Consider the following 27,445-nt stretch of genomic DNA (forward strand, 5'->3'; position numbering starts at 1 on the left):
ATAGGGCTGAACTAAACCCATCAGACATATAACTCAAGACACGGCATGCCACCAGAATGCTTTAGAACTGAGTGACTGACGTAAGTTTTTTTTAATTACCTAGGATTTTTTTTTTTTGTGAGGGAAATCAGCCCTGAGCTAACATCCATGCCAATCCTCCTCTTTTTCGCTGAGGAAGACTGGCCCTGGGCTAACATCTGTGCCCATCTTCCTCTACTTTATATGGGACACCGCCACAGCATGGCCTGACAAGCGGTGCATCGGTGCGCGCCCGGGATCCGAACCCTGGCCGCCAGCAGCGGAGCATACGCACTTAACCGCTACGCCATGGGGCTGGCCCCCTTACCTAGGATTTTTACTTTATATGTATTAAAACCTATTTAGACATATTTAAGCATGGATTTTTAAAAATCCTATCACATTTGTACGTACATAAGAAGGAAAATAAAGACAGAAATTGATTAAGGTATTCCTAAAACTTCTTTACATTTACAGTCCTAGTCCTCTGAATCACATTTTTTAACATATATATTTTTATTTTTAATTGTGGTAAAAAAAAAAACCCTCACATAACATAAAACTTACCATCTTAACCATTTTTAGGTGTACAGTTCAGAAGTGTTAAATATATTCACATTGTTGTGCAACAGATCTCCAGAACTTTTTCATCTTGCAAAACTGAAACTCCGTACCCATTAAACAGCAACTCCCCATTTCCTCCTCCCCCTAGTCCCTGGCAACCACCACGATACTTTCTGTTTCTGTGAATTTGACTACTTTAGAGACCTCATATAAGTGGAATCACACCATATTTGGTTTTTTTGGCTTATTTCACTCAGCATAACGTCCTCAAGGTTCGTTCATGTTGTAGCATGTGTCAGGACTTCCCTCCTTTTTAATGAAGTAGGTTTTGTGGAGAAAGAAAAAGGCATCTCCCTTTAACAAGCAACACTGAAAATATAGTTCACTCTGAAACACTGATAATGTAGTAGATATCAAAAGCAACTGCTCAATTAACGTTGTTGAGTTGAAACGCCAGCCCTTAGTTTTCCCAAAGGGCTCTGAAGTGAATGCCTCTGATCCTGGGAGAAGAGACAGACTCTGGTTTTTAGCTGCTGTCTTCTGCTTGTTATGTTGTGATCTGCAGATTTCCCCAAATTCTGTTTCCAGGGTTTACCATCACAAAGAAAAACCCGGTGCAGAGATGAGGGGAAAAAGGTGTCAATGCAAAATAACCAATAACCGTTCTATATATAAGAGAAATAAGGTGAGTTTACTTGAGCCAGAGTGAGGATTATAACCTGGGAAGGCCTTAGAAAGCATTATTGGAGAAGCAGTGTTTTCAGTACAGCCTTATATCTTTTTAGAACAAACATACATTAAACACCGGGGATACATTTTCATCAAAATTTCAAAGGGGTATTCAATTGCAAATGAGCAGGTCAATGTGACCGTGACGTTGGGAAAGGGACTAATCTGGGTGTTACCAACAGGGCGTAGGAGGGGAAGTATGCATTCTTATCTTAAGAGAGTGTATTCTTTACTTTAATGGTTAAGCAGATGTACAATGTATGTTTGATAGGCCATAAATCAGGCTTTTTCAAGCCGAATCAGTTTTGATCCCGAATAGTTACCCCATATACCTCAATATGTGAAAATCTCTTCTCAAAGGGAAGTTTGTGTGAGCCGGGTGTTAGAGTTTGAATTTGCATGGGAGCCTGAGGACTTGTTAAAATTTGTATATGAAGAGGAATTTCCCAAACTCATTTAAAAGTATATATTTTTTCTCAACATGAGCATTAAACTTCTGTGTCCTAAGAAATATGCAGCTCTTTCTCCTTTGCACTCACGCGTCTGCTCTTCTGAGTCCCCGTTAGCCTCTCGGCTGTTTCCTTCTCTTGCGTTGCTCTCCTTCCTGCCCTCCCTGGCTCCCCCAGTGGTCTTTTCTTTCCTCTTCTGTTCCTTGGGCCCTGTGTTGTTTCCTGCCTTCCCCGGCTCCCTGGCCCTTCCCATTCTGCCCCCCAGTGTTTCATCTGCACCGAGAACCCAGCGGCCTCACAAGCTGGGTGGGGTTTACTTGGGTAAATTACCACTTCCTGGAGCACCATCCAGCAGTGTTTTCTCAAGACTTGGAAGTTGGAGTCAGTGCATTGGGGGAAAAAAGGGACATCATTTACTGGGATGGCTCTCCAGAGAATGGTTCTGTATAAATCTCCAAACGGTGAATTTGAGTGAAAATGGCCATGGAGGTAAGTCTTTGATGGGGGCCAGAGGACCAGTACAGGGAGAAGGGCCCCCAGGGTGAAGGCAGAATGGGAACGGGACAGCCAGGGCTGCGGGTTGTGGCTGGATTCACGAACTAATGGTCTTTCTTTCCTACCTAACACACTGAGGCTTGGCCAGCTGTGGGGCTGTGGCCTGGGACAATTGTCTGGTTCCATTGCTGCCTGTTCTTGCGTAAACGTGGGCTGGATTCTGCTCTAATTTGAAAAGAAAATAAAAAGAGAAAGAAAAAGAAAAGAAGGCTCAATTGTGACTTCTAAAATAGTACTCCAGGTGTATGGAACATTCCATGCCCCAGGCGTGGAGGTGGCTCTGCAAGGTCATTTTTAGGACGCCGTGTGCAAAATGTTTCTTGAGCCATTCTGCAACATAATATTACAAAAAGACCTATTTTATTTATTTTTTTGTGAGGAAGATCTGCCCTGTGCTAACATCTGCCAATCCTCCTCTTTTTTTGCTGAGGAAGACTGGCTGTGGGCTAACTAACATCCATGCCCATCTTCCTCCACTTTATATGGGAGGCCGCCACAGCATGGCTTGCTGAACGGTGCGTCGGTGCACACCTGGGATCCGAACCGGTGAAACCCGGGCCGCCGCAGAGGAGCGTGCGCACTTAACCGCTTGTGCCACTGGGCCGGCCCCCAGAAAGACCTATTTTATAAGGAGGAAACCATGAACATTGTAATTTCAAGAATACCTATTAAGCCCTGGCCCAAGGACAGGATCTAAATTTTATTAACAGAAGCTAAAATTCCATTTACAGTTTTATCCCTTTAGTTTAAGTCTTTAACTCTCCCTTAAAATGTAAGCAAATGTCGGGATGGATAATAGATTGGCCTTTATGAATCTTTAGCCTCAAATCACACCAGACTTCTACCAGGCCCCTAACCTCCATCTCCCACATCCCTTGCTCCAGGCAAACCAGAATTCACTCCTGGAGCCAACTCGAGGCTCTTTTGGGCCTTCACGCCTGGAAACTTTTGAGCCTGTTTTTTCTGCCTGGGACACTTGCCCCTCTCTTCTGTTTTTAGCGAACTCCCAGTTCTTCAGAACTCAGGCAATGTCACTCACTGTTCAAAGTCTGTTCTCCAAGGCAGGCTTAGTCCAACCGTGGGTTCCCGGACTCCTTGGGTCTCTCCTTCCTGATGGCCCTTATCCCCATGTAATCATTCACATTCAGGTCCATCTTCCCACCAGGTTAAGACTCCATCAAAGACATGAGCCGTGTCTTATTCTCACGGAATCTCTTGGATCTAGAACAGTAGCTGGCCCACAGTAGTTTCTGTTTCTGGAGTGAATGAAATCTTGACTGCCAATGTGTTTTTAATGGGGGAGGGGGGGTCGCGGTGCAGGGCTGGAGTAGAGAAAGTGAAAATTGCACTGAGAAAAAGAAGCCGTGTGCAAAGAGAGGAGGCTGGGGTCCCTGAAGGGAAACTCCTCTGGGTGCCAGTTCTGCGAAGGGCCAGACAGCTTGGAGACATGCTAACTCCTCTTTTACTACCATCTCTTAGAAGGTAAGTCTAATTGCTGAAACATAAAAAGTATTGGCACATTTGATGCACTTGCCAAAGTGTTGTTTAATGACCTGTATCTCACACAATAAAATAGGGCAAAGTTAAAAACTCAAATTTGCTTTGGATCTGTATCTGCTACCATCTGTTGGTTCCCGGATCCTGGGTTACATCATTCTTATTTTTACGTTAAACATTACCAGTAATAAAAACAGAAAGAAAAGCGGGAAATAAAAACTCACGTAGGGAAGTTCTGATTTCATACAGGCCTGGCAGAGTCATATTTTCTTCTTAGAAATCCTAGAAAACAGAAAACAATAGGAAGATGTCTTATTGAGAAACACCCCTTCAACTTGACCATGAGTCAAACAAGGAAGAAAAATCCCTCAGACGGAGAAACTAAACTCCAGACTTCATTTGTCAACAAATTCCTCAAGGGCTCAAAACTCAGGTCCTCCGAATCTGAAAGCAGAAAAGAGAGCAATGACCTTAACACAACAGATTTCCAACCCGGCGATGGGACACAGAAGACAGCCACCGTAGACACTGGTAAACTTCTGACTGCTATTTCTTTATTTTTTAGAATAATGTTTTCCCCTAAAAAGATCATATGGGTTAAAGTAAACCTAATATGAGTCTCTGTTCTAAACATTTATTATATTACATAAATGCTTTAAATAGTTCACTAATTTTACTTTTAAATTATCAAAAGTAACATAATACTACAGAAAAGTTTAGAGAAAATACCTTATTTCCTTTCATTCTAACACAAATGACCATTTCCTTCAGATTCTTTTCAGTCTTTTGTTTATTTGCATGCATTTATGATCAGTCACCCAGTCAACAAACATTGGCTGAGTACTTACTATGTCCCAGCCGCTGCTGTGTTAGAAATATAGCCATGAAAAACAGGACCTTAAGTACACAAGGAACCAAATGCAGACATAATTTCAGTGTGATAAGTGATATGAAGAAAAATAAAGCAGACTAAGGACATGGAGGGTGATGGGAGGGGTGTGCTGTTTTAGAGGGGGTTGGAGCAAAAGAGTCTCTGATTTGGTGGCATTTGAGCAGCGATCGGAATAAAGTCAGCCATGTAGAATGAATGAATGAAGCCAGCCGTGTAGACGTCTGTGGGGATAGCTTTCCAGGCAAAGGGAACTGTAAATGCAAAGACCCAAGATGGGACTGAGCCTGGAGTGCTTGAGCCAGGAGCTCGGGGAGGCTGAAGCAGGGTGAGAGATGCGGAGAGGACAAGGGCAGTAGGAGACAAGTCAGAGAGGCAGCGGGGGGCCAGAACGGGCGTCTTTTGCACAGTTATAGTAGCTTGCAAACCCCTCTTGATCTTACATGGAGCTGTGACCCTACTTCAGGAGCATATTATTATACTGCTTAATTCCCACATTGCTACATGCTGTTCATATGCCCAGTTTTAACAGCTGCATGATATTCCATTGCATGCATATGCCATAATTACTTAAGTTCCTTTTTTGCCCTTCAGTGAATATTTCCTTCTCCCCTATTTCCTGTTTCACCCTATTTCGTCTATTTTTTTTAGTATAAATTCCTAGAACAGAGATTACAATTTCAAGGGTTATGAAAATATTGCCAAATCTCTAGTTATGTGTCATATACAATGCCATCAATATATTTTCTGTTAGATTAAATGTTTAAACTTTTAAAAAATTTAAAACATTTTAAACTTTTTATGCAAACGTACAAAAGTAGAGACAACAGTATAGGGAGCCCCCGTGATCACCTCCCTCTGACATTATCAATCGATGGCCAATCTTGTTTCATTTATACCTACCCTTATTTCCATCAGATTATTTGCATCAAATACTGAAAATCATATCATTTTACTTGTAAGTAGATTAAATATATTTTTGGAAATAGGAAGTCAAGTCTACCTTTAAAAAAAGACAATCTCTATCAGAAAATTGTTGTTATCTGTTCTAAAGTATGATTTGGCGCTTCAGGAATGTGGTTAATGAATACCCATAACTGTAATTAAATTAACAGTGCAAGACCGGGCAGCTGGTTATCCTGGTTGGGCAACACTGGCTATTCAACCCATGCGTGGCTTCTCTATTTCCATTTCTCCCAAAATTCAGTGGCTCCTGGAATCATGTTAATTCTGCCCGTCAAATGGCTCTTAGACCTGATTCCTCCTCTCCGCTGCTGTTCTGCTCTCACTGCCTTTCGCCTGGACCACTGTGACAGCTCCCTAACTGCTTTCTCTGCTTCTAGTCTTGCTCTCCAGCCAAACTGTCCTCTACAATGCTACTGGGCACTCTTTCTAAACCACACATACGATGGTGTCTCTCTCCTGCTTCAAATCCTTCACTGAGTCTCTCTTGCCTTAAAGACAAAGTCTACACTCCCAAGGGTGGTCTTCAAGTTGTTCACGATCAGTTGTCTGTCTCTTCGTGACCTCTGTCTTTCCCCAACCTCACCTTCATCCTGTACTCCTGACATTCTGATTTACTTACTTGCAGTTTCCTGAACTGGCCACGTTCCCCCAAGGGGTTCTCTGGCCTAGAAAGACCTTCCCTTGTATTACCAACGTCCCTCTGTGCCCGTTGCCCGTTTATCCCTCCCTCATGTCACCTACCTGGCTGACTCCCACTCATTCTTTGAGGTGCAATTCACACATCACTTTCTCTTGGAACCTTGCCAAGACCCATCCACCAGACCTGAGGTACATACTGTCACTACCCTGGGCTTCCATGCAGCTCTGCATGCCTCCACCATTGCACTTCTCCTCTGTATTGTGACTGTGGCTTTCTTGTCTGTCTCGTCCATTAGACAGGTAGCTCCTTGAAAACGGGAACTTGTTATCTTGGTTCCCTGTACAGCAGCACCCATGTTACAAACATGTAATAATGTTTTACGAAAGCATTGGGACTCTTGGTCATAAACAGTGGAAACCAATCCTTACAGATTTAAGTGGGAAGAGAAATTAATGAGAAGATACTGCTTAGCTCACAGAATCACCTGGAGAAGCAAGAGCTTGGTTCAGCAGCAAAGTAGTCAGGAAAAGGCACCAAATCGCCCCATAGGATTTCTCATGTGTGATTGCCTTGTATCCTCCCCCGAGCACCAGCCCTCCCACCTCAGCTGACCTGTAGCAGCTCTGAGTCATCTATTTTATATATTGAGTGACAAAAGATATCCTTCGAAGAAAGGGTGTCATAGATTAAAAAAATTATATATATATATAGTCTGTAAGGAGATGTCTAGTTGGTACTTATATTCATACTTAGGTGTTTTGATAAAGATTTATTATGTTGATTTATTTTGGTAATTGAGGAACTGTAAAGCTAATATTCATTCATTCCACTCATTTGTTGATTTATTCATTCAACAAATATTTACAAAGTACCTCTCATGTAAAAGGCACTGCAGAGTCCCGCCTCCCTGGGAGCCCCCACTAAATTTAAGTTCCTATGCTCCTGGGAAATGAACAGGGCAGGAATTACAGTCTCCATTTTGTACATGAGTAAATGAAAGGTCAGAGAAGTTCAGTGACTTGCTCACCTGATGGACCCACGATTTGAACCAGGTCTTCCAGTTGTGCTGTCTTGGACTTGCCATTCATTTCAGACATTACAGAGCACCAAGGAGGACGTGGTCTGAGAAGAGATTTCTGAATCTGTCAATTGGTAGGTTATTGTTGGTGACCTTTGAGAATCAATTTATTTGGATAGTTGAGTGTGGCAACCAGAATGTAGAGGGTTAATTGGTAAATGTGGTGAAGAAGTGGGGCCAGCAAGTACAAACCACCCTTTCCAAACGTTTGACAATAAAGGAAATGATTGACACAACAGTGGCGTGAGGAGAAAACAGAGAAAAAGAAGGTTTGGTGGGGCTGGAACTTCAGCATGATTGTAGGTACAGCCCATGGAGATAAAAAGCTTAAAAACAAAAGAAAGCCATAAGATACAATGCAGAAAAATCTTTTTAAACACAAAGATTAAAAAAAACATACACACACAATGGGTTTGGTGCAGACTGTTCAGGGTTCAAATTCTGATTCTGCTACTTACTAATTAACAGTCTCTCTGAATCTCAGTTTCCAAATTTATGAAATCATGTAACTATGACTCCTTGTGTTAAGTTTACACAGGATGTCCTGTACTCACTGGCATGTAGGAGGCCGTCCCTCCCCATCCCCGTCCACAACTCTCCTCTGCTCCACCCAAAATGAGCGTTGCCAGATAAAATACATGCATTTGGGACTTTTGGTAAACAACGATTCTTTGTTTACCTGCAGTTTAAATATAAGCAGACATGCTGTTTTTGTTTTTCCTAAACTTGGCAACCCCATCCAAAATAAAATACCTTCTGTCCAATGTTCCATGATAAAGATCGAAGGCCCTAGGGAAGAGGTGAAACGGTAGATGCTGCTGCCTCCTACCGGTGGAATGTGGCAACACCAACCATCCCAGCACAGAGGTACACCCTGTGGATATACAAGACACACGGTGCAGAAGAGGTGGAGTTTTTAGGATCCTGCTAATATTTTAGTCTAAATTTATTACTACTGTAATCTTACTATCTTTTAATTTTCACTGGAACCAATATATTTCTTTCTAGCTATGTGATTTTTATGTTTTTTTGTCAGGGTTAGTAGAATATAAATTACTGCACATTCAGAACTTATGCGTTCCTATTGGATTCCAGTATATTCTTTGTATGTGTTTTAAATTGTACGTTTTCACTTACAGAACCTCTTCAAAGTCACTATTGGTACATGCATATTCATTTTTCCTTACAAAAGGATGATGTGTTGTATAAGTGATATAAATGCTGGCACATGCAGTAGATGAAGCACTGGTGCCTAATAGGTGCTCAAGAAAATTATAGCTTTTGCTCTTAGAGTGATATCATGCTAATAAAGCATTATTACAGAGGAACTCGGTGAGGGTGCCATATAAGTAGTCCTTAATAACAAGAAGGACAAATGAGACTTTCTGAACGTATTGTCTGGCTGGAGTTTAGACAATGCCAAAGCTCTCCCAGGGCTACTCTTTCCTAATTTTTCAGTTGAATGGTCTAGGAAATGAGCAAGTGTTCCACTCGCTTCCTGTAGCCATCTGAAGCTCATGGGCGGTGACTGCAGTGCTTCCCCTCCTTCACCTGTTTGGTTAGGAGGCAAATTCCTGTGCTTCCCTCCAGCAGCTGCATTCACCCAAGATATCTGTGCAAAGATATCCAGCAGCGCTCGTCTTAAACGCTGTGCTAACACATTTACCTCTTCGTCCAGGAACACAACTCTGCCCGCATGCTGAGAATCCTAGGTCAGGCCATGGAAGAAAAGTCACTGAGCTCCTCAGGCTGCTTTGTAAGAAACGGGTCACTGGACTGGTCAGGTTTGAGCACCTGGAGGCAGGAGCAGAGGTTAAGTTTGTCCCTGGTAAACGCTTCTCCTTCTGAGTTGAGGTTTCGCAAGGGACCAGTTCAGAGTTATTGTCAGTCTTTCCACTTGTCTTATCGTGCTCATCATGCATCTTTAATACTATCTGTCATTAACAGATTTTATTTTATTTTTTATTCTTATGATACAGCTAAGCCTCTCGCTTTGGAAATGGACCTGGGATCCAGGCTGGAGAAAAATGAGCAGTTTCTGCAGAAGCTGGGCACAAAGGCTGTCGACAGGCGTCTAGATCTGAATAACTGCAGGTTAACAACAGCAGACGTGAGGGAAATGGGTGTGTACGTGGCTGACTTCGCAGAAAGGAACCTGGGCCTCTAGGTTGAGATGAGCAGGCAAAACACACTCACTGCTCACTTGGTAACCCAAGGTCTGCAGGGGCCCCAGACCACTCGGGAATAGCGACGGCACCACTATTTTTTTTTTAAAACAAGCTAATTGATCCTTCCTCATGCTTCAAAGATTTGAGCTGAGTTTAGGAGGAAGGTTCATTTGTTTGTTTGTTTTTTCTGAGCAGTTTTACCTCCCTACTGATTGATTGCCTCTTGCTCCCTGAAAAAACATCTGTTCTTGCATATGATATGAATTCATGAAACTCGTCCATAAAATTGAGCCCTGCCGGGACTTTAATGGGTTTTTATGTTGTTTAGTTATCTGTGGAATGAAAAGTATAATTACCAGCAATTATTGCTTACACCTTTTGTACACAAAAGTGTAGCTACCTTTTGTCACACCTGTGCAGGAGTTTGTGTGTGAAGAACACCCTTTCTACATCACCATCACCACCTTTTTTCCCCTCTTTTTTTCAGATACCTTAAATCAAGCCTTTAGTCAAATTAGATGTGTCGGGGCTGGCCCCATGGCATAGCGGTTAAGTGCATGCGCTCTGCTGCTGGCAGCCTGGGTTCAGATCCCGGGCGCGCACCGACACACCACTTGTCAGGCCATGCTGTGGCAGCGTCACACATAAAATGGAGGAAGATGGGCACAGATGTTAGCTCAGGGCCAGTCTTCCTCAGCAAAAAGAGGAAGATTGGCATGGTTGTTAGCTCAGGGCTGATCTTCCTCACCAAAAAAAAAAAAAAAGAAACAAATTAGATGTGTCTACCAACAGAGAAGTATCAAATGAACTGTGTTTTGAGTGAGGAGTCCCTTGACTATTTTAATTGAAATCCATGCCATTATATTTGGGACAGATCTCTTAAGAGGGGACTCTAACCATGTCTGTGGTTCCCAAATGCCTGTGTGTCTCAGAATCTGTGGAAATGCAAGCACTTGAGTCCAACCCAAACCCACTGAACCAGAATCTTGAGAGTGGGCCCCAGGAATCCTGGTTTTATTTTCCTTCTTAATGTGTTCAGTGGTCTTTTGTACTTTATAAAGTTAGAATCATGGTGAACAAGATGAAATGGCTAAAGTACTTTGAACGCTGGTAAAAAGAAAACAATTTTTCACTTGTGAGCATGGCTTCAGAATGTTGGAAGGGCTGGAGCTGCTGTGCCTGTAACTGTGGAAGCTCTCCATGCCGCTTCTGACTGCTGTCACCGTTTTAACATTCAAGACAGGCGTTTAGAAGCAGCAAGCAGAGAACGTTACTCCTCTGCTTCGGCATTTCCACTCTCAAGTCTTGTTGCTTCAGAAGAAGATAGCCTTTGAGAATCTTTTTCACTTTACTTTTAACGAGCAATGGCGGACATTCAGAAGGTTCCAATCAGCCTTTATGCCTGTCTTAACCTCCACATGTTGGTCCATTTAAGTATAACAGGAGATTTTTAAGGTGGTTTGTTCCCAGGTAATCAAGATGGAAAAGAAAAGGTAACAGGCACCCTCAATCTCAGCAGTCCTGCCAACAGAGCATTCCCCAGGCCATCAGCTTGAGGGTCCACCAGGATGACGGGTGATGGATGTCAGAGGGTCTTGCACAGTAAAAGGACTGGTATACACATTACAGTGACAATGGTAGTAGCAGTTGCAGCAGTAGAATTACCATTTCTGATACAATAAAGGAAGTCCTATGAAATCTTATGGAGACACCGCTGCATTTTCAGAGTGCAGTTAGTTGCAGAAATAGAAGACATCCCAAGAAATAGGAAATGTAAATGTCACAATTTCTCCAGTTGCACATCTGAGAGATCCTTGCTTTGTTGCAAGTCAACATGCCCACCCCTGCTCTATTCTCTTTCAGAGCAAAACTATATCCTGTGCACATAGGCTGGGAATCCTATTTACTACAAATCACAAGTTACTGATGCGAATCTGTATTTTCTTTTTTTCACTTCTAGTTGCTTTGCTGCCTTTTGTCCCAGACTTGGAAGAACTGGATGTTTCCTGGAATGATTTCGTGGGTGGGACCCTCCATTTGATCACCCAGCAAATGCATCATGTCAGCAAGTTAAAAATCCTGAGGCTGGGTAGTTGCAGACTTACCACTGATGATGTTCGAGCACTGGGTATGATGAATGCTTCCCTTAAAAGACGGCTTCACTTGCAGCCCAACCTGCAAGGGCAAGCTATCTGGGACATGGCCCCTGTGGGTGCTCACAGACAAGAGCACTGCGCAGGATGCAATGCTGTGTTGAGCACTTGCATAACTTGTAAGGTGCTGTGTAACCTGTACCCACCATTGTGCTAAGCCCTGGGGTGGAGAGGGGAACAAGGCTGACCAGGTACCTGCTCTCATGGAGTTTAAATGGAGATAATTGTAAAACTTGCTCACTCTGGATCTGTTAACCTCATCTGCAAAATAGAGGAGTTGGAGTAGATAATAATTAAGTTCTTTTCCAATTCCAAAATAATCTCTTCTCTTTTCCACTCCCGTTTTAAAAAATTGATCAAAACAAGATTTTCAATTAAAAGCACTGGTTTAACTAGAACTAGAACTTCAATTAAGTTAGTTTATATGCTAAACATAGAATAACATAGAACATAGGATAAAATGTGTCATGCTACTAACCCAACTGCTTTACTAAGATGCTTGCTGATGTTTAGATGTCATTAATATTTTTTTATTCTTTTTTTGGTCTGAATGGTTTGAATGACATATTTTGATCATTTATATCTCTGCAAAGATTTCTGTAAACACAACACAGTTCATGCCCAATGTCTTCTCCCTAATCCCTCCCTAGAAAATGGGGGCCAGCTGCTCCCCCTGGCCCACCCTCCCTATAGCTAAGGAAAAACATTGCATGTCTCAGAGTTGGCCAGATTCTAGTTCAAATCCTAGTCTCACTTCTAACTAACTTTGTCACCATGAACAAATTATTTAGCCTTTCTGAGCCTCAGTTTTCTTATCTCTGAAATGGGGGTGATTCCACCTCAAAAAATTGTTGTGAGGATTAAGTAACTTCTGTAAAGTACCTACTACATGCCTAGCACTTAGTACGTGCTCAATAATCAATAGTTCCTCATTTCACTATTCCCTCATCCAAAATTACCTTTCTGTGGTTTCACATGACCAATTCAGCCCTACTGGTTAGCAGCTGGTTATTGTGTAACAGAGTCACAAATTTAACATACTGTTACTCAGGCATGAAAAGAAAATGTAGTTTATTTTCTATGGTTAATCTTTTTCATGAACCTCCACTCTTAAGAAACCAGGAAATGGAATTTCTGCCCTGGACCCCACTCCAAACTTTTCTGGCCCAGGAGCCAGTCTGCACCTTTGTCACTCTGCACCCAGAGTCTTTCTCTTCTCTGGAAGGACTTCTGCATCCTCTCCCATCAGAAGGGGCTTTCCTTAGCCTGAATGGCAGATGGGGTAAAGGGAGAATAAATGGTTTTCTGATAATAGAACATAAATCAGGAGGCATTTCAACATTATCACACCTGTTACAATCGCTTAGTGCCGGGTGGCAAATGCATGGTGCTCTAGTACCATGTGCACTGCACACATAGCTAATCAAACATGCACTCTTCCTCTCTGATCCTGGGGGACGCCTCAGGGCTATAGAAAGCCACCCCCAACTGACTGGTGATGGTGCACAAAATGTCACCTGTGCTGGGAGAACATGCATGTTCACGTGGGGCTCCTGGACTCCTAAAACCTTAATCCATGCAATGTATAACCAATGGTAGAAGTCCAAGCCCAGTGGCAGACAGTGGAAGAGAGGCTCTGGACACAGGGGACTTTCCAGCCCTCTTAATCGTTTGGTGTTAAGACTGACTCTGCACTTTGAGAAAGTATTCTCCTGTTCTACTCAAAGTAGTGAATCATTCCTAAGGCTGATCTCTCCGGTCACCTCCCTTCTTCTCTCCCAGCCTCCACTCTGTAGCCCTTGGATGCTTTCCTGTGTGAGATGCATTCAAAAATGTCAAGTTTCACCTCTCTCACTGTACCCTCCTCTACCCACAAAGGCTGTGTGGTTGTTATGAGTTGCTGGTGCCTGATGCTCTATTATTAGTTCCTCTCGGCAGTGGTCGTTCAGTTGTATGTGATATTCTTGGTGAGAATGTGAGCTTTATCCCTGTGGTGGCCAGTGCACTGCATTACTGCACTTCTACCTCTGGCCAAGCTTCTCAGCAATGCTGATCCCAGAAAGGGTGAATGGGAGAAAGCAGGTGGACTAGTACAAATATTTACTACCACAAAAACAACTCAGTAAAACACTCCACTGACAGGTGGATTTTTAATTTAATTTTTAATTTTTTTTGTGAGGAAGATCAGTCCTGAGCTAACATCCATGCCAATCCTCCTCTTTTTTTGCTGAAGAAGACTGGCCCTGGGCTAACATCCGTGCCCATCTTCCTCCACTTTATGTGGGACACCGCTGCAGCATGTCCTGACAAGCGGTGCATTGGTGCGCGCCCGGGGTTCCAACCAGGGCCGCCAGCAGCAGAGCGCGCACTTAGCCGCCATGCCACGGGCTGGCCGTGGATTTTTTATTTTACAATAATTTTTGCTCATAAGCATGGCTTCAGAACTTTGGAGGGGTTAGAACTGCTGTGCCGGTAAATATAGACACTCCCCCTGCTGGGGGTGGGCAGGAACTGGATCCTTTTCTTCTCTGTTCCTTGGCATGTAACTGGTACAGGTCGCAGCTTCCATATTCCGTAAATAATGGTTGTACTGATTTTTTTTTGTGTGTGTGAGGAAGATCAGCCCAGAGCTAACATCCATGCTAATCCTCCTCCTTTTGCTGAGGAATACTGGCTCTGTGCTAACATCTATTGCCAATCCTCTTCCTTTTTTGCCCCAAAGCCCCAGCAGATAGTTGTATGTCATAGTTGCACATCCTTCTAGTTGCTGTATGTGGGACGCGGCCTCAGCATGGCCGGAGAAGCGGTGCATCGGTGTGCGCCCGGGATCCGAACCCGGGCTGCCAGCAGCGGAGCGCGTGCACTTAATCGCTAAGCCACGGGGCCGGCCCTGGTTGTACTGATTTTGAAATGAATTCCCTGCTTTGCGGACTAGCGATCAACCTGATCTTTGGGCCATTTTGTAACAGGAGAAGCACTTAAAGCCATCCCTGAACTCGAGGAGCTGAATTTGTCCTGGAACAATAAAGTGGGAGGAAACTTGCCTCTGATCCTGCAGGAGTTCCAAGAAGGGAGCAAGATACAAACGCTGGAGCTCGTGGATTGTGCTCTCACGTCAGAGGATGGGGCATTTGTGGGTAAGTGGAATTTGGAAGAGTCCTTCCCAGAAAAAAAAATGTGAAGACGCCCATGATTGGATACCTTGGGAGTCCAAGTTGGCTATGTTTTCTCTCACCCTGGATTGAAAGAGGGGTTCCCTACATCCTTGGGTCACACAAAGCTGCACTCCCCTCCTGCCTGCCCCAGCTGTCACACCCTGTGTTTTTACTGAGTCGCTCTTCTTGTTTGGATTCCCTTCCTTCCAGGTCAGTTGCTACCCGTGCTGCAAAATCTTGAAGTACTTGATCTTTCCATTAACAGAAACATCGGTCGCAGTCTACACAGTATTGCTCAGGGATTAAAGAGTACCTCAAATCTGAAAGTATTGAAGTTACATTCATGTGGATTATCACAAAAGAGTGTGAAACTATTGGGTAAGTTCACTATATATATATATCTATATATATTTAATTTTAATTTTAAGCTGTTAGGAAATATAACAAAATATAAACAGGGGTTATGTTGGAGAATAAGATTATAGATAATTTAATCTTCATGTTTTATTTATGTTCTAAGTCTTTTACAGTGACCATATACTTTCATTTTAAAAAAATAACCTTTTAAAATGGCTGATTCTGAAAAGGCCAGGGTATTTTAGGTTTGAGATATACCCTGGGCCAAATTAAAGTTTCTGTGCTGCTAAAGCTCTCCATTTTTCTCTTGCTTTTAAAAATGTCAGCACTATTTTCTGCTCAGTAGTAGGAAGGAATTGGTGCTGATAAAAAGAGTGGCTTCAGGGACCGGCCCCATGGCGTAGTGGTTGGGTTCACACCCTCTGCTTTGGTGGCCTGGGGTTCGCAGGCTGGATCCCCTGCTTGGGAAGACACACTGCTCATCAAGCCATGCTGGTGGCATCCTGTATACAAAATAGAGGAAAATGGGCACAGACGTTAGCTCAGGGTTAATCTTCCTCAGCAAAAAGAGGAGGATTGGCAATGGATGTCAGCTCCGAGCCAGTCTTCCTCACAAAAAAAGAAAAAAAAGAAGAAGAAGAATGGCTTCAGAGGCATCTATAGTTAAAACTTACTCCCCTATATAAAGTATTCATATTAAGGGAGTATATGAAATGAAATTGTGTTTTTCCCTTCGACTTACAGAGCCTGTAATATTCTTCTCTCTGGCAGTTTGAGTAAGTCTAGAAATCTATGAAAACATCAAGGCTCAAGAGTAGCTAGAGGAGAGCCATTAGTTGCAGGATTCCCATCAAAACCATCGCCAATCAGTGCCAATCACAGGGAGTGTGCATTTCAAGCCATTGTCAGGGCCAAAGAGGGCTAGATGGTAGGAAGTCAATGGTTCTTCCTCCATCTTGGCTTTTGTCAGCCCAGTGTATTTTCTGTCTTCCTTCTGCACACCTGCCCTCCCCTGCTCCACTCCTGCCTACCATCTTGTCATATGTCAGAATGGGATTTTGACTTTCTTTGTAGATGCTGCTTTTGGACACTTGAATGAGCTGAGGAAACTAGACCTTTCCTGCAACAAGGAGCTGGGTGGAGGTTTTGAGGACTCAGCAGCTCAGTTGGCCACGTTGGAGCATCTGGAAGTCCTGGATCTTCATCAGTGCTCACTGACGGCAGGTGACGTGGTGTCACTGAGTAAGTACATGCTGCAGAGCCAATGAAGGACTTTTGGAGCCTATGTTTGGAAACCTGGGAAATTTGAGATGTACACTTAAACTTACTATTTATGAAATTACTAGGAAGATCAAATAAAAGTTCTGTGAATGCCCCAGTGTAGCGTTTGTCATGTATTAAATGCCCAGGCAATGTTAGTGAATCTAAATTCCTCCTATACACATCTGTAAATGATAGATGTGGCACTTGAAGGAGAAAATTTTGCATTTATGTTGCTGTTTAGAAACGAATTTGTTAGTGTCACAAAGTTTATTCCAAACAGGGATGTAGAGAGAAAGCCAAAACAAAGGGTGTTGAGGCTTTCAGACTAACAAGAGAAGTCAAGCTGCTTAGGTACAAATGAAGCTACAGAACAAGTCAGTGGGGTGGTGCATAACGGGTGTACATTACAACTTTAGGTAACTACACTTACTTTCCCACCACAGACGTAGTCCTCTAATTACAACATGTAATGTATAAATGCTGTTTCCCATAACAAACAGCAAGCATAGCCTTGAGATTAAGGGTTTTATTCCATCTATGGCCACAATAAACATAAACCTTCAAAATACATCCGGAATCTGACCATGGCTCACCATCTAGACTTCTACTACCCCGGTCCAGGCCACCGTCATCTCATGCCTAGATTACTGGGAGAGTCCAAGTGGTCTCCCTGTTTCTCTGTCACTCTGACTTCATTCTCTACCCCTCCTCCTCACTGACTCTACTCCAGCCACACCATCTGTGCTGATGCTCATGTACACCAGCCATGCTCTGTCTCTGGGGCCTTTGCCCTTGCAATCTCCAGATGGTGGCTCCTCCCGGGTAGGGGTGTGTCTCCTTCAGTGTCTCCCCATTGCTCAAGCACAAGGTCAGGCACCTAATTGGCACCCAGTAAATGCTTGTTGAATATGTGATTGATGGAATGAATGACTCAGTGAAGAACAAGAATAAAAAGAATTTTTTAGTTGTTTTTAGTATAATTTGGGGAGGAAACAGTAAAATAGGTTTTTAGGTCTAACATCTATCTTTTAGAACTGCTAAGTTATTTCTTAGACTCCTATCCCTCAATTTGGGAAAAAGAAGAGTTCAAGACATTCATGAAGATTTTAAAGTAACAAAATCCCTTTCTGAGCTCCAGGTGGAGCATTGTGGAGTATCACCATCCCCTTTACTTATGAGTGTCATACCTGAGGAGACACTCCTGAGTTATCAGTCCACTAGATCCAAATAATGAATTTCCCTTGGTACAACTGAATACCACGAATACCACATCTCATCTTGTTACTCAGAGGAAGATTAAGGTGCTGGAGGACCTCAACTGTTACTACTAGTATGACAGAGGGATTAGCCCCTCTTGACTAGATTCGCAGCCACCAACATGGATGAATGGCCCTGGAACACTAATGATTCTTTAATAACCATAGTGAATTGCATTGTTCTCCTTCTGCTTCATTTTAAAAAGATGGCAATGAAAATGCATCCTGTTTATACCTTTTGATGTTAAATAATTGAACATTCTTTTACCTGATCATTCTAGATAGCTCCAAAGAAATGGAATTATAGATCATTTAGGCAACAACTTTCGATTGATTGTCTAATTGTACGAGCCACTGTGCCGTGGGCTGAGGGAAATCCACAGTCAAGGAACTTCTGTCTGATTCATAGTTGGGGCAAGACTCAGCCAATTACACAGTGAAATACGAAGTGCTGCGGGGGTTAGCAGAGGGGGAAATCCTTCCATCTGTTGGGATCACAGTGCCTACCTTCCTCCCTTCCCTTCCCCTCTCTTTCTCCTGTCCTCTTTCCCTCCTTCCACAAACGCTTGTGCCTCCAATGTCCCAGGTTCTGCTGCACACACTGGGGATGAAGCAGTCCTGACACACAGAGCTCACCTTCAGTGAGGAGGACAGAAAACACACATATACACACACACACACAAGATCACAAAATGGGGGTGCTGTGAGAAAAATAAAATTGGGTGACGTGATAGTGACCAAGGGGTAACTGTGGCTTCGGTGGCCCTGGAAGGCTCTGCGGGGATGAGCCAGCCCCACAGAGACCCCAGGACACTGCATTTCCCACCCTGGGAGGAGTTGGGGCAAAGGCCTGGAGGCAGGAAAAGCAGTGGCGAGATAGCGAAGCAGGGTCACTCCTGGCACAGCAGGGGCCCTCAGGACCCCCTCCAGTGCTGTTACCATCAGACGTTCTGCTTGCTTGCTCACTGCCTTCCTGGTACTCACCGCTCACACTCTGAGAAAAGAATGGAAACATCAACCATTAACTGAGCAGTTGCGTGCTGGGCATTGTACCCAGCCTTTCCAGATACTAAGTCGTTTTATCTTCCCTATGACTCTGTGGAGTGGCATTGTTATTAAAAACTGAGGTTCAGAGAAGTTAAGTAACTTATCCAAAATCACACAGTTCTTTGGTAGCAGAGCCAAGATTAGAACCCAGTTCTCTCTGTCTCCAAAGTCTTTGCTCTGCCAGCCTGGAGAGAGGCCTGGAAGTAGAAGAGCCCAGGCTGCAGACCGGCAGAGTGGCTGGTGTGTGTGGTGTGTGTGGTGTGTGAGGCAGGGCAGGGGTCAGACTAGGGAGAGCTGTGCCTGCCAATCAAGAAGATTGTGGGAACCAACAACCTAGAAAACCCTTGTGGAGATGGTGCCTAAAACTTGTCACGGGTGTGTTTTCACAGCCCAGGTCATCCCCTTACTCTCGAGTCTTCAAGAACTAGATTTATCCGCCAACAAAAAGATGGGCAGCTCTTCTGAAAACCTCCTCAGCAGGCTCCGATTTTTACCAGCATTGAAGACGTTGCTAATCAACAACTGTGCTTTGCAAAGTGAGACTTTCAGGGCCCTCGGTAAGAGAAGTCCCCAGATCCTGCAACAGCACCTGGAGGGGAGGCCTCTCTCTCTGCCCGACAGATGAATTTCACTCTGAGGCTCAGCCATAGGCAAAGTTGTGAAGTACTGATTTGTCTTCTTTTCAGGAATATGCTGTCTTAAAAGTGACCTACTGAAGGCCACATGAATGATCCTGGCATTTGCAAGGTTAACATTTAAAATTTAAAGTGTATATAACCAACTCTGGAGGTCCGTGTCCATAGTAACTTGCAAGTTCACTGACGTGCCAACATAAATTGGGATTGCTGTGAGTCTGATGGGAAAAGGGAGGCAATTACTAGGGTGTGAGCCTTGCCAACTGCCTAGCATCCACTTCCAAACAGGACTTCTTGTCCTCCCTCAGGAATCTGAGCATGCCTGAGGGTCATGGATCCAGCCCAGCCCACGTCAAGGGTTTACTGAATCCCTTGGTTCAACCTTGAATCCAAGGGTTACTGACATTTCTGCCTTTTTGGGGCAAGAGCATTGTCAGCAAGGAGAGGGAGACATGTTGAGGCAAAGAGACTTTGTAGCATTTTCCCAAATGTACACCCAGGCAACCAGCACCTTGGGTACACGGTGGCTGCAGGGGTCCCCAACACCACCTCCAGGTTCAGTGATTTGCTGGAAGGACTTACAGGTCGCAGCATATAGTTGTGCTCGCTGTTGAGATTTATTACAATGAAAGGATACAAAGCAAAATCAGCAAAGGGGAAGGTACACGGGGCGGAGCCCAGAGGAAAGCCGACACAAGCTTCCCAGAGTCCTCTCCCTGCGGAGCCACACGGGACCCACTTCATTCCTCCAGTGAGTGGTGACAACTTGTGTGAAATGTCGTCTACCTAGGAAGCTCACCTGAACCTTCCAGTCCAGGGTGTATATTGGGGTTAGCCATGCAGGCACCCTCTACCTAGCACGTACCAAAACTCCAGGCTCAGAAGGAAAGCTGGTGTTCAGCTTAAATCATGTTATTTGTACACAAACACTTTAGCCACCATGAACCACCCTTATCAGTTAGGGAATGGTGGGGACACTTCCAAATTCCAAGTTCCCAGATGTCAGCCAAGGGCCAAGTTCCAGCAGGCCTTTCTAGGGATAGCAGCCTCAGGCCTGGTAGTTTGACTCCTTTGTCCCCCGTGCCAAGACTAGAGTGGTTGGATTCTGGTGCTTCCTGGATAAAGATGAGAGCAGAGTCCTTCTCTCTGACCTCTTAAGTGTTAGACCAGTTAATACTTCCTTAGAAATGAATTCTACTATGGACCAGACAAGGGCTATTATTAATGAAATAAACACATTCTGTTAAAAAATAAGATATTTATTAATATATCTATTAATAAAAATAAATGAATATCATTTACTCTAAATTCTAAGAAGTTTCTATTTAGGGTATGCTCACCCTTCTTTACAGCCCAAGTAGTTTGTTCAATCCACATGCACTTGGTCCTTGCTGTGTATTGTTCCCAGCCTCCCCTAGCACTGCTCATCTCGTTGTCCACGTGTCTGGATGGGGAAAGTAGGAGGGAATGTGCCTTTCAGGCTTGGAGTTCTTAATCTGGGGTCCCTGCCCCCCCTTTAAAAGGGTCGTCTATATTTATGCCTCAGGGAGGGGGCTGTGAACCTCCTAAAACTGATTGCAATTATTTTGTGGGGAGAGCGTATGGTACATTTTCTTGCTCTAAGTATCTGGGATCAGACTGCCTGAATCAAATCCTGGCTCTGGCTCTTGTGGCCTGAGGTACTTAACATCTCTGTGTTGCAGTTTCCTCGTCCGTAAAATGTAAAATGGGTAATAGTATCATATCTCATAGGGTTGTGAGAATTAAGTGGGTTAATATATGTAAAGTTCTTGGAAAGGTGCCTGGCACATAGTAAATGCCCAATAAATGTCAGTTGTTAATATTATTATGGGGAGAAAGTCTATAAATTTCATTTAAAAAGAAAATTGGATCTTATCACTACCCAGTTTAAAAAGAGTCAATGGCTGCCTGTAACACCTCCAGTAAAATCCAGATTCCTTCATGTGGTCTAAAAGGCCCGGATGATCTGGCCCTGGTACCTCTTTGCCGCTCTGCCCCTCACTCCCTGAATGCAGCCTCAGTTGACTTCTCCCGGTTCCTTCATATCACCCAGCTCTCTCTTGCCTCTAGGCCTCCTGTTCTCTGGACTTCCCTAACCCCCATTCTTTCCTGGAGAGCTCTGCCTTCAGATCCCAGTGTAAACATCCCCTTTTAAGACACCCTGTCTCTATCTAAATTAGTAACTCCTGTATCTTCTTTATATCTTTTATCGGAATTTTTAATTATGTATGTATTTGTATGATTTTTTTAACGTCCATATTTCTCCCAGATTGTAACCTCCTTGAGGGCAAGGATTGTGTTTATTCATCACTGCATACCCAAAGCACATTTTAGGTATTTCTACATATTAGTTGAGTAAGTAAATAGGTAGGTATGTAGGTAGACAGACAGACAGGCAGGCAGGCAGGCAGGCAGGTGGGCAGACAAACTCCTCAAAGGGGTCTGTAATCCCCAAAATGGTTAGGTAAACACACACACACAACACATTCCATTGTTCAGACTAATGTTCAGTTAGGAAAGTTCTATGAAAAATAAATTTGGGAACAACATGATGTTTCATAAATATACTTACTAGTTGGAAAATGTTGAATACTTTTTTAGAAAATTTTGTTTTTAGTTTTGCATCTTCTGCCATCAGAAGACACAGCTCTTTCCAACTATAGCTGCTCAATCAATGAATCATAATCAAGTAGATATACTAAATTACATCATCTGACATAAATCTATCATTAAATTTGAATTAAGTAAATCAAGAAAATATATATTTCTCTACATCACTTTTATTTTTATTTTTATTTTTTTTGTGAGGAAGATTAGCCTTGAGCTAAGATCCAATGCCAATCTTCCTCTTTTTGCTGAGGAAGATTGGCCCTGGGCTAACATCCGTGTCCATCTTCCTCTATTTTATATGGGAGGCTGCCACAGCATGGCTTGACAAGCGGTGCATTGGTGGGTGCCCAGGATCCGAACCTGTGGGATGCCAAAGTGGAGTGCGAGCACTTAACCAGTATGCCACCGGGCCGGCCCCCTCTCTACATCACTTTTAGAAGAAAAAGTTTCATTTCTTATTAATAGGTCTCTATACCATATGAGTGGGAGGGGTCTTCTTATTAAATATTATAAAAGAAGATATATTTGCCCCTTGAACAGATATTATTTTTTAGAAAGAAGATAGAATACTTTAAAGGGTAATTAACTACTATAACTTGTGAATAAGTTGTTCTGGTTAATTTTAATGTTAGGGGAAACCGAGAATTAAGCAGAAAAATTTTAAATTTCCTTTAAAAATCTTTCCAAAATACATTATTTCCCTTCCTTGTCTCTGTAACTGCAGTTAAGTAAACACAAATACATTTTGGCCTGTCAGAGTCCTAGGGAGGTTTGGCCCCATCTCTGAATTTCAGCAGTGACTGTACAGTGGAGTGTATAAACCAGGACACCCTCTGGAAATCTTGACTAGCTGTCCAAACTCTTTGCCTCTTTCTCTTAAACGTGAACTGAAGGAAAAAAATCCCAGTCAATAGTGAATTCCATTTAATCATCTTTTACTTTTCTAAAGTTTCCAAGATTTCTCCCAAATAAAAATAGACAACATAAATTGAGGCCATAAATTTCAGGCAGGAGAAAACAGTCTCTACAACGTTCTTCACTTCGTTTAGCTGCCCTAGCTTAGGTTCCTCAAATTCAAGGCTTATGACCTCAAGGAAGCCTAAATTATTGCTATTCTTATCTCTGTTAATTTTAGCTGAAGCCTCCATTCACCTCCCAGCTCTGGAAATATTCAACCTTTCTTGGAATAAGTGTGTTGGTGGCAACCTGAATCTGCTTCTGGAAACACTAAAACTTTCTACGTCTCTTCAAGTGCTGAGGCTGAGCAGCTGTTCCCTGGTGACAGAGGATGTGGCTCTCCTGGGTTTGTATCTACTGGTTCCAAAGCAGTCCAGGTGCACGGAGCCAGCGTGCCTGCCCTGTGAGCCCAGGGGAAGGGAGGTGGAGAAGGCAGCAAGGCCTGGGGCTAAGCCCTCTGCACAGCTTCGCTTCTCCCCAACATCTGCTTAGGAGAGATCTGGTTAAAACAAATAATGGCAATTCTAAAACCAAAAAGACAGTGGAGGGTGTTTCATAAGAGGAGATGGACATAGACGTGGTGGTGGGAGGTTCCTGCCAGGTGGCCAGCTTCTGCCCCACGCCTCCCCCATCCATGAGCCTTTGGCATTCTCCAGGCAGCTCAGTGTTAGCCAAACTGCAGTCATCTACAGTCTGCCTGCACAAATTGTACCCTATCCATGTGGTACCTGCACTATTTCTTAATTTTTTCTTTATATTGACTCTTTAACTTAAATGCTTTTATTTAAACGGGAAACTGATCATCACCATAACTGAAATACAGGTATCACTTCTGATCTGGAGGTTCTCGGGATAAATCCACTTTCAAGCTCATTCTTGTTGTTGGCAGAATTCAGTTCTTTGCAGCTGTAGGACTGAGGTTCCTGTTTTCTTGCTAGCTCAACTAGGGGCTGCTCTCAGCTACTAGAGGCTGCACACATTCCTTGATACATTTTAGCGCTTCTAACACTTCAAATCTTTCTGACTTCTCTCTGTGACCTCCTTCCTCTTCTGCCACGAGCTACAGAAAATTCTCTGCTTTCAAAGAGCTCATGTGATTAGGTTAACACCACTTGGATAATGTGCGTTTCTTAACATCAACTGTGCCATATAATATAACCTAATCACGGCAGTAAAATCTATCATATTCACAGTCCTGGGGATTAGGGTGGAAATCTTGGGGCCACTTTAGAATTCTGACTACCACAAAAGGTTTATCAATGTTATCGATCTTCTCAAAGAATCAGCTTTTGTTTTTTTTTTTTTTTTTTCCTGAATTGGACACTATTAAACATATTAAGTTATTTCATTTAAAGTCTATAATTAAATTTGCTTCTTCCATTTTTTAATCTGTATCAACTTTTATTAATCATAGCTTGAGCCATTATATATTCTTTCTTAATTTTTACGACCAGGTTTTTTTTCTTAGGTCAAATTTATACTTTTACATTTTGTCAAGGGTATTTTTTCCTTCTTTCACTTTTTTAGTCAATAACAAGTATTACTATGTGTGGTCTTAACCATTGCCACTTTTATATTGCTTTGATTGTTTATAACAGAAACAGTCTTTAAGAATTTGTTAATCACTAGTAGCTTATGTTTTATTCTTTTATAAATAACAGCATTATTTTTTTCATATAGTAAGCTACAAAAAAACATATTTCCATGGCCTATGCTCTATTACCCAGGTTTTAAAAAATGTAATGAACACAAAATAGTAAAATATAATAAATACTCACATGATTGGAAAATTCAAACAGTATGGGAAAGGTAAAACGATGCCTGGGGTTTGCGTTAAGATACCAAAAAACAAAAAAAAAATAGAGGGGAGGGGACTAGATGAGCCAAGACTGGTGTCATGAAGACAAATGTTGGAGCTGAGTGATGGGGACATAGGGGTTCACTCTCCTATGCTACTTTTTGTATGTTTGAAAATTTCCATAATAGAAAATTTTCTAAAGGGAAAAAGCATGCAGTTGTCTTTAACACTTAGTTGGGTCTTGAGAATCTGGTGAGTAATGTTGAGACAGAAAGACAGGAAGGAAGAGACGCACATCGACATGGACACCCAGGGACGAGTGCAGCTGTTGAGTGTATGGACTGCAAAGCTCTCAAACACACTGTGGAATCAAACTGTTGCAAGTGAAAGCCATGGGGAGGGAGCATCATCCCGCTTGGTCTAGAAGCCATGGTGTGTGATGAATGATTGAAAGACCAGGGCACGTTTAGTCCTATGGGGGCATATTTGAGGGGACCTGACTGTTGTCCAACCCTGCAGGGCTGGCATGAGGAAAGATCTGAGGTTTCTAGCAGGGTGGGGGGGGGGGCAATGAGGGAGAGTCACCGAAGGCAGATCAGAGTCACCGAAGGGGCCCAAAGGAAGGGCTTCCTCCTGCTGAGAGCTGCTTCACTCTGTTGGGGCAACCTGAAAGGGTGCTTTAGGCAGAATCAGGCTGGTTGCCAGTCGAGAAGCTGTGAAAGGGATTCCTCTCTGATCATGGATCTGGAGATTGAATGAGGAGACCTCCAAGGTCCCTGCCAACTCCAAGATTCCACACTACTCCTCTATCTCTGTAATCCAGTCTTGCTTTTGGCTGACAAGGGAAGCACATGCTGTTTGACTTCACTGTCTCTCCTACCTCCTCTTACAGAAGTCGTTATCTTTTCTTAGCTTCATCGTTAGCTACTATTTATTAAGTGCCATTTTAGGTAGTACTGTGATATGTGCTATTCAGAGGGAAAATTGTCCCATGTATTAGAGTCCCATAGGTGAATTAGAAATTATCCAGGTATATTTTGTACATGGAAAGTGTTCAATTAAATAATTGTTGAATGAAGAATGAATGAATAAGCAATGAACAATTAAACAGTATTAAACAGCAAGAAGACTATTTACAAATGGTCCTTAGTTAAAGCCATGAGCCATCACTCCTCACATTTAATTAGAGAAAGTCTGCAGGAAGAGCTGGGACTCCAGTGGAGCAGAGAGCAGGAACTGAAGAAAAAAGATATTCTTTTGATTGGGATTTGGAAAGGGAAAAAAAATCCATTTTCAAGCTGTGCTTGGGATGCACAGAGAGGCGATTTGTTACTAATGTAATTCCAGATGCCCTGAATACAGATGTTAGCTAATAACAAATCATTAATCATTACCAAGCTTGTCATTACTAATCCTGGAGCTACTGTGTTGTTATTGGAAGTGGGAAACTAGCAAGGTAGAGCATATTCTTGTATTTTAGCATTTCGTGGTTTTGTTTTTCAGCATCAGTAATACAGACAGGTCATCTGGCCAAGCTGCGGAAGCTCGACCTGAGCTATAACGACAGCATCTGTGACACAGGATGGGCCGTCTTCTGCCAGAACATGTGGCTCCTCAAAGAGTTGACCGAGCTGGATATTAGTCTTCGGCCATCAGCTTTTCGAGACTGTGGACAATGGTTTAGGCACTTGTTATGTGCCGTGACCAAACTTCCCGAGATCACTGAGATAGGGATGAAAAGATGGATCCTCCCGGCTTCACAGGAGGAAGAACTTGAATGCTTTGGCCAAGATCACAGGAGTAGCGTTCACTTTGACCGTGGTGGGTTTCAGTAGGCTGATTTCCCACAGCCTAACTCAGCTACAAACATTCTCCAAAGGAGGAAAAGAACATGAACGAATCCCAGTGTAATCAAAGGAGTATCAATTTCTAGCCCGTTTAATGGGATTTATGTTACAAGAGCTTTGTAAATGTGTGCATATAATAATCTGATATGAGTATGTCTTTGTTGTCTACCTTATAAAACAAGGATGACAATTTTAGATGGATTTTCAATTGTTTTGGATATATAATTCACTTACTGTTTAGGCCTACCAAAAATGTTTAGATTCTGGTAATGCATCTCCTTTTTTCTTGCCCTGGAATTTTCTGCCTTTTCTTCCTCTACATGTTAAATGTTCTAAATATACGGGTGTGTGTGTGTGTGTGTGTGAAATTCTAATGTGAAAGGCACTGCTGTGTAATGGTTTCATATTATCTTTACTATTATTATATGTATCTTAACGTGGTCTACTTACATTTTTATCAGAAAGTATACCCTTCAGTGGTTTATTATTTTATGTTCTGGTGCCGTTTATCTCAGATATATACTATAAACACTAATAATGGTCATTGACATATAAATCTTAGTAAAAAGTGGTCAAAAATTCAAAACTCATTATCAAAAACACATCTTGTTAAAGTAAAATCTTTTATTATTAAAATAAAAAAAATTAACACATTACCTCTGGACATTTCTTTGGCATGAAATTTGCTACATAAAACCTATTTAATTCATTATTTAAAGTTTTCATGTTGCTCTAAGTGATTTTTGAAATTTTTGGTTTTCTTTCATTAGAGCATGAAATTCGTTGCATGGCC

General features: G+C 42.7%; 1 protein-coding gene across 5 annotated transcripts; it reads left to right on the forward strand.

The window, feature by feature from the left end:
* The first annotated feature begins 1,777 nt into the window (after window positions 1-1,777).
* Window positions 1,778-27,326, forward strand: LRRC31 (leucine rich repeat containing 31). 5 transcript variants are annotated; one of them, XM_014783203.2, is made up of 10 exons: window positions 2,133-2,249; window positions 4,090-4,343; window positions 9,365-9,508; window positions 11,514-11,681; window positions 14,676-14,843; window positions 15,072-15,239; window positions 16,293-16,460; window positions 19,174-19,341; window positions 23,186-23,353; window positions 26,309-27,325. In XM_014783203.2, the coding sequence occupies exons 2-10, from the start codon at window positions 4,154-4,156 to the stop codon at window positions 26,638-26,640; spliced, it is 1,674 nt and encodes a 557-aa protein (XP_014638689.1). In that variant the 5' UTR covers window positions 2,133-2,249; window positions 4,090-4,153; the 3' UTR covers window positions 26,641-27,325. The 5 variants fall into 5 exon arrangements, with proteins under 5 accessions (XP_087296176.1, XP_087296178.1, XP_014638689.1 ...); XM_087440051.1 differs by having other exon boundaries at window positions 2,140-2,249; window positions 4,232-4,343; XM_087440053.1 differs by lacking the exon at window positions 2,133-2,249 and adding an exon at window positions 7,360-7,459 and having other exon boundaries at window positions 4,323-4,343.
* The last annotated feature ends 119 nt before the right edge of the window (window positions 27,327-27,445 follow it).

The sequence above is a fragment of the Ceratotherium simum genome, chromosome 15 (genome assembly GCF_057802395.1).
Source record: "Ceratotherium simum simum isolate JZ-2026a chromosome 15, ASM5780239v1, whole genome shotgun sequence".
Taxonomy (NCBI): domain Eukaryota; kingdom Metazoa; phylum Chordata; class Mammalia; order Perissodactyla; family Rhinocerotidae; genus Ceratotherium; species Ceratotherium simum.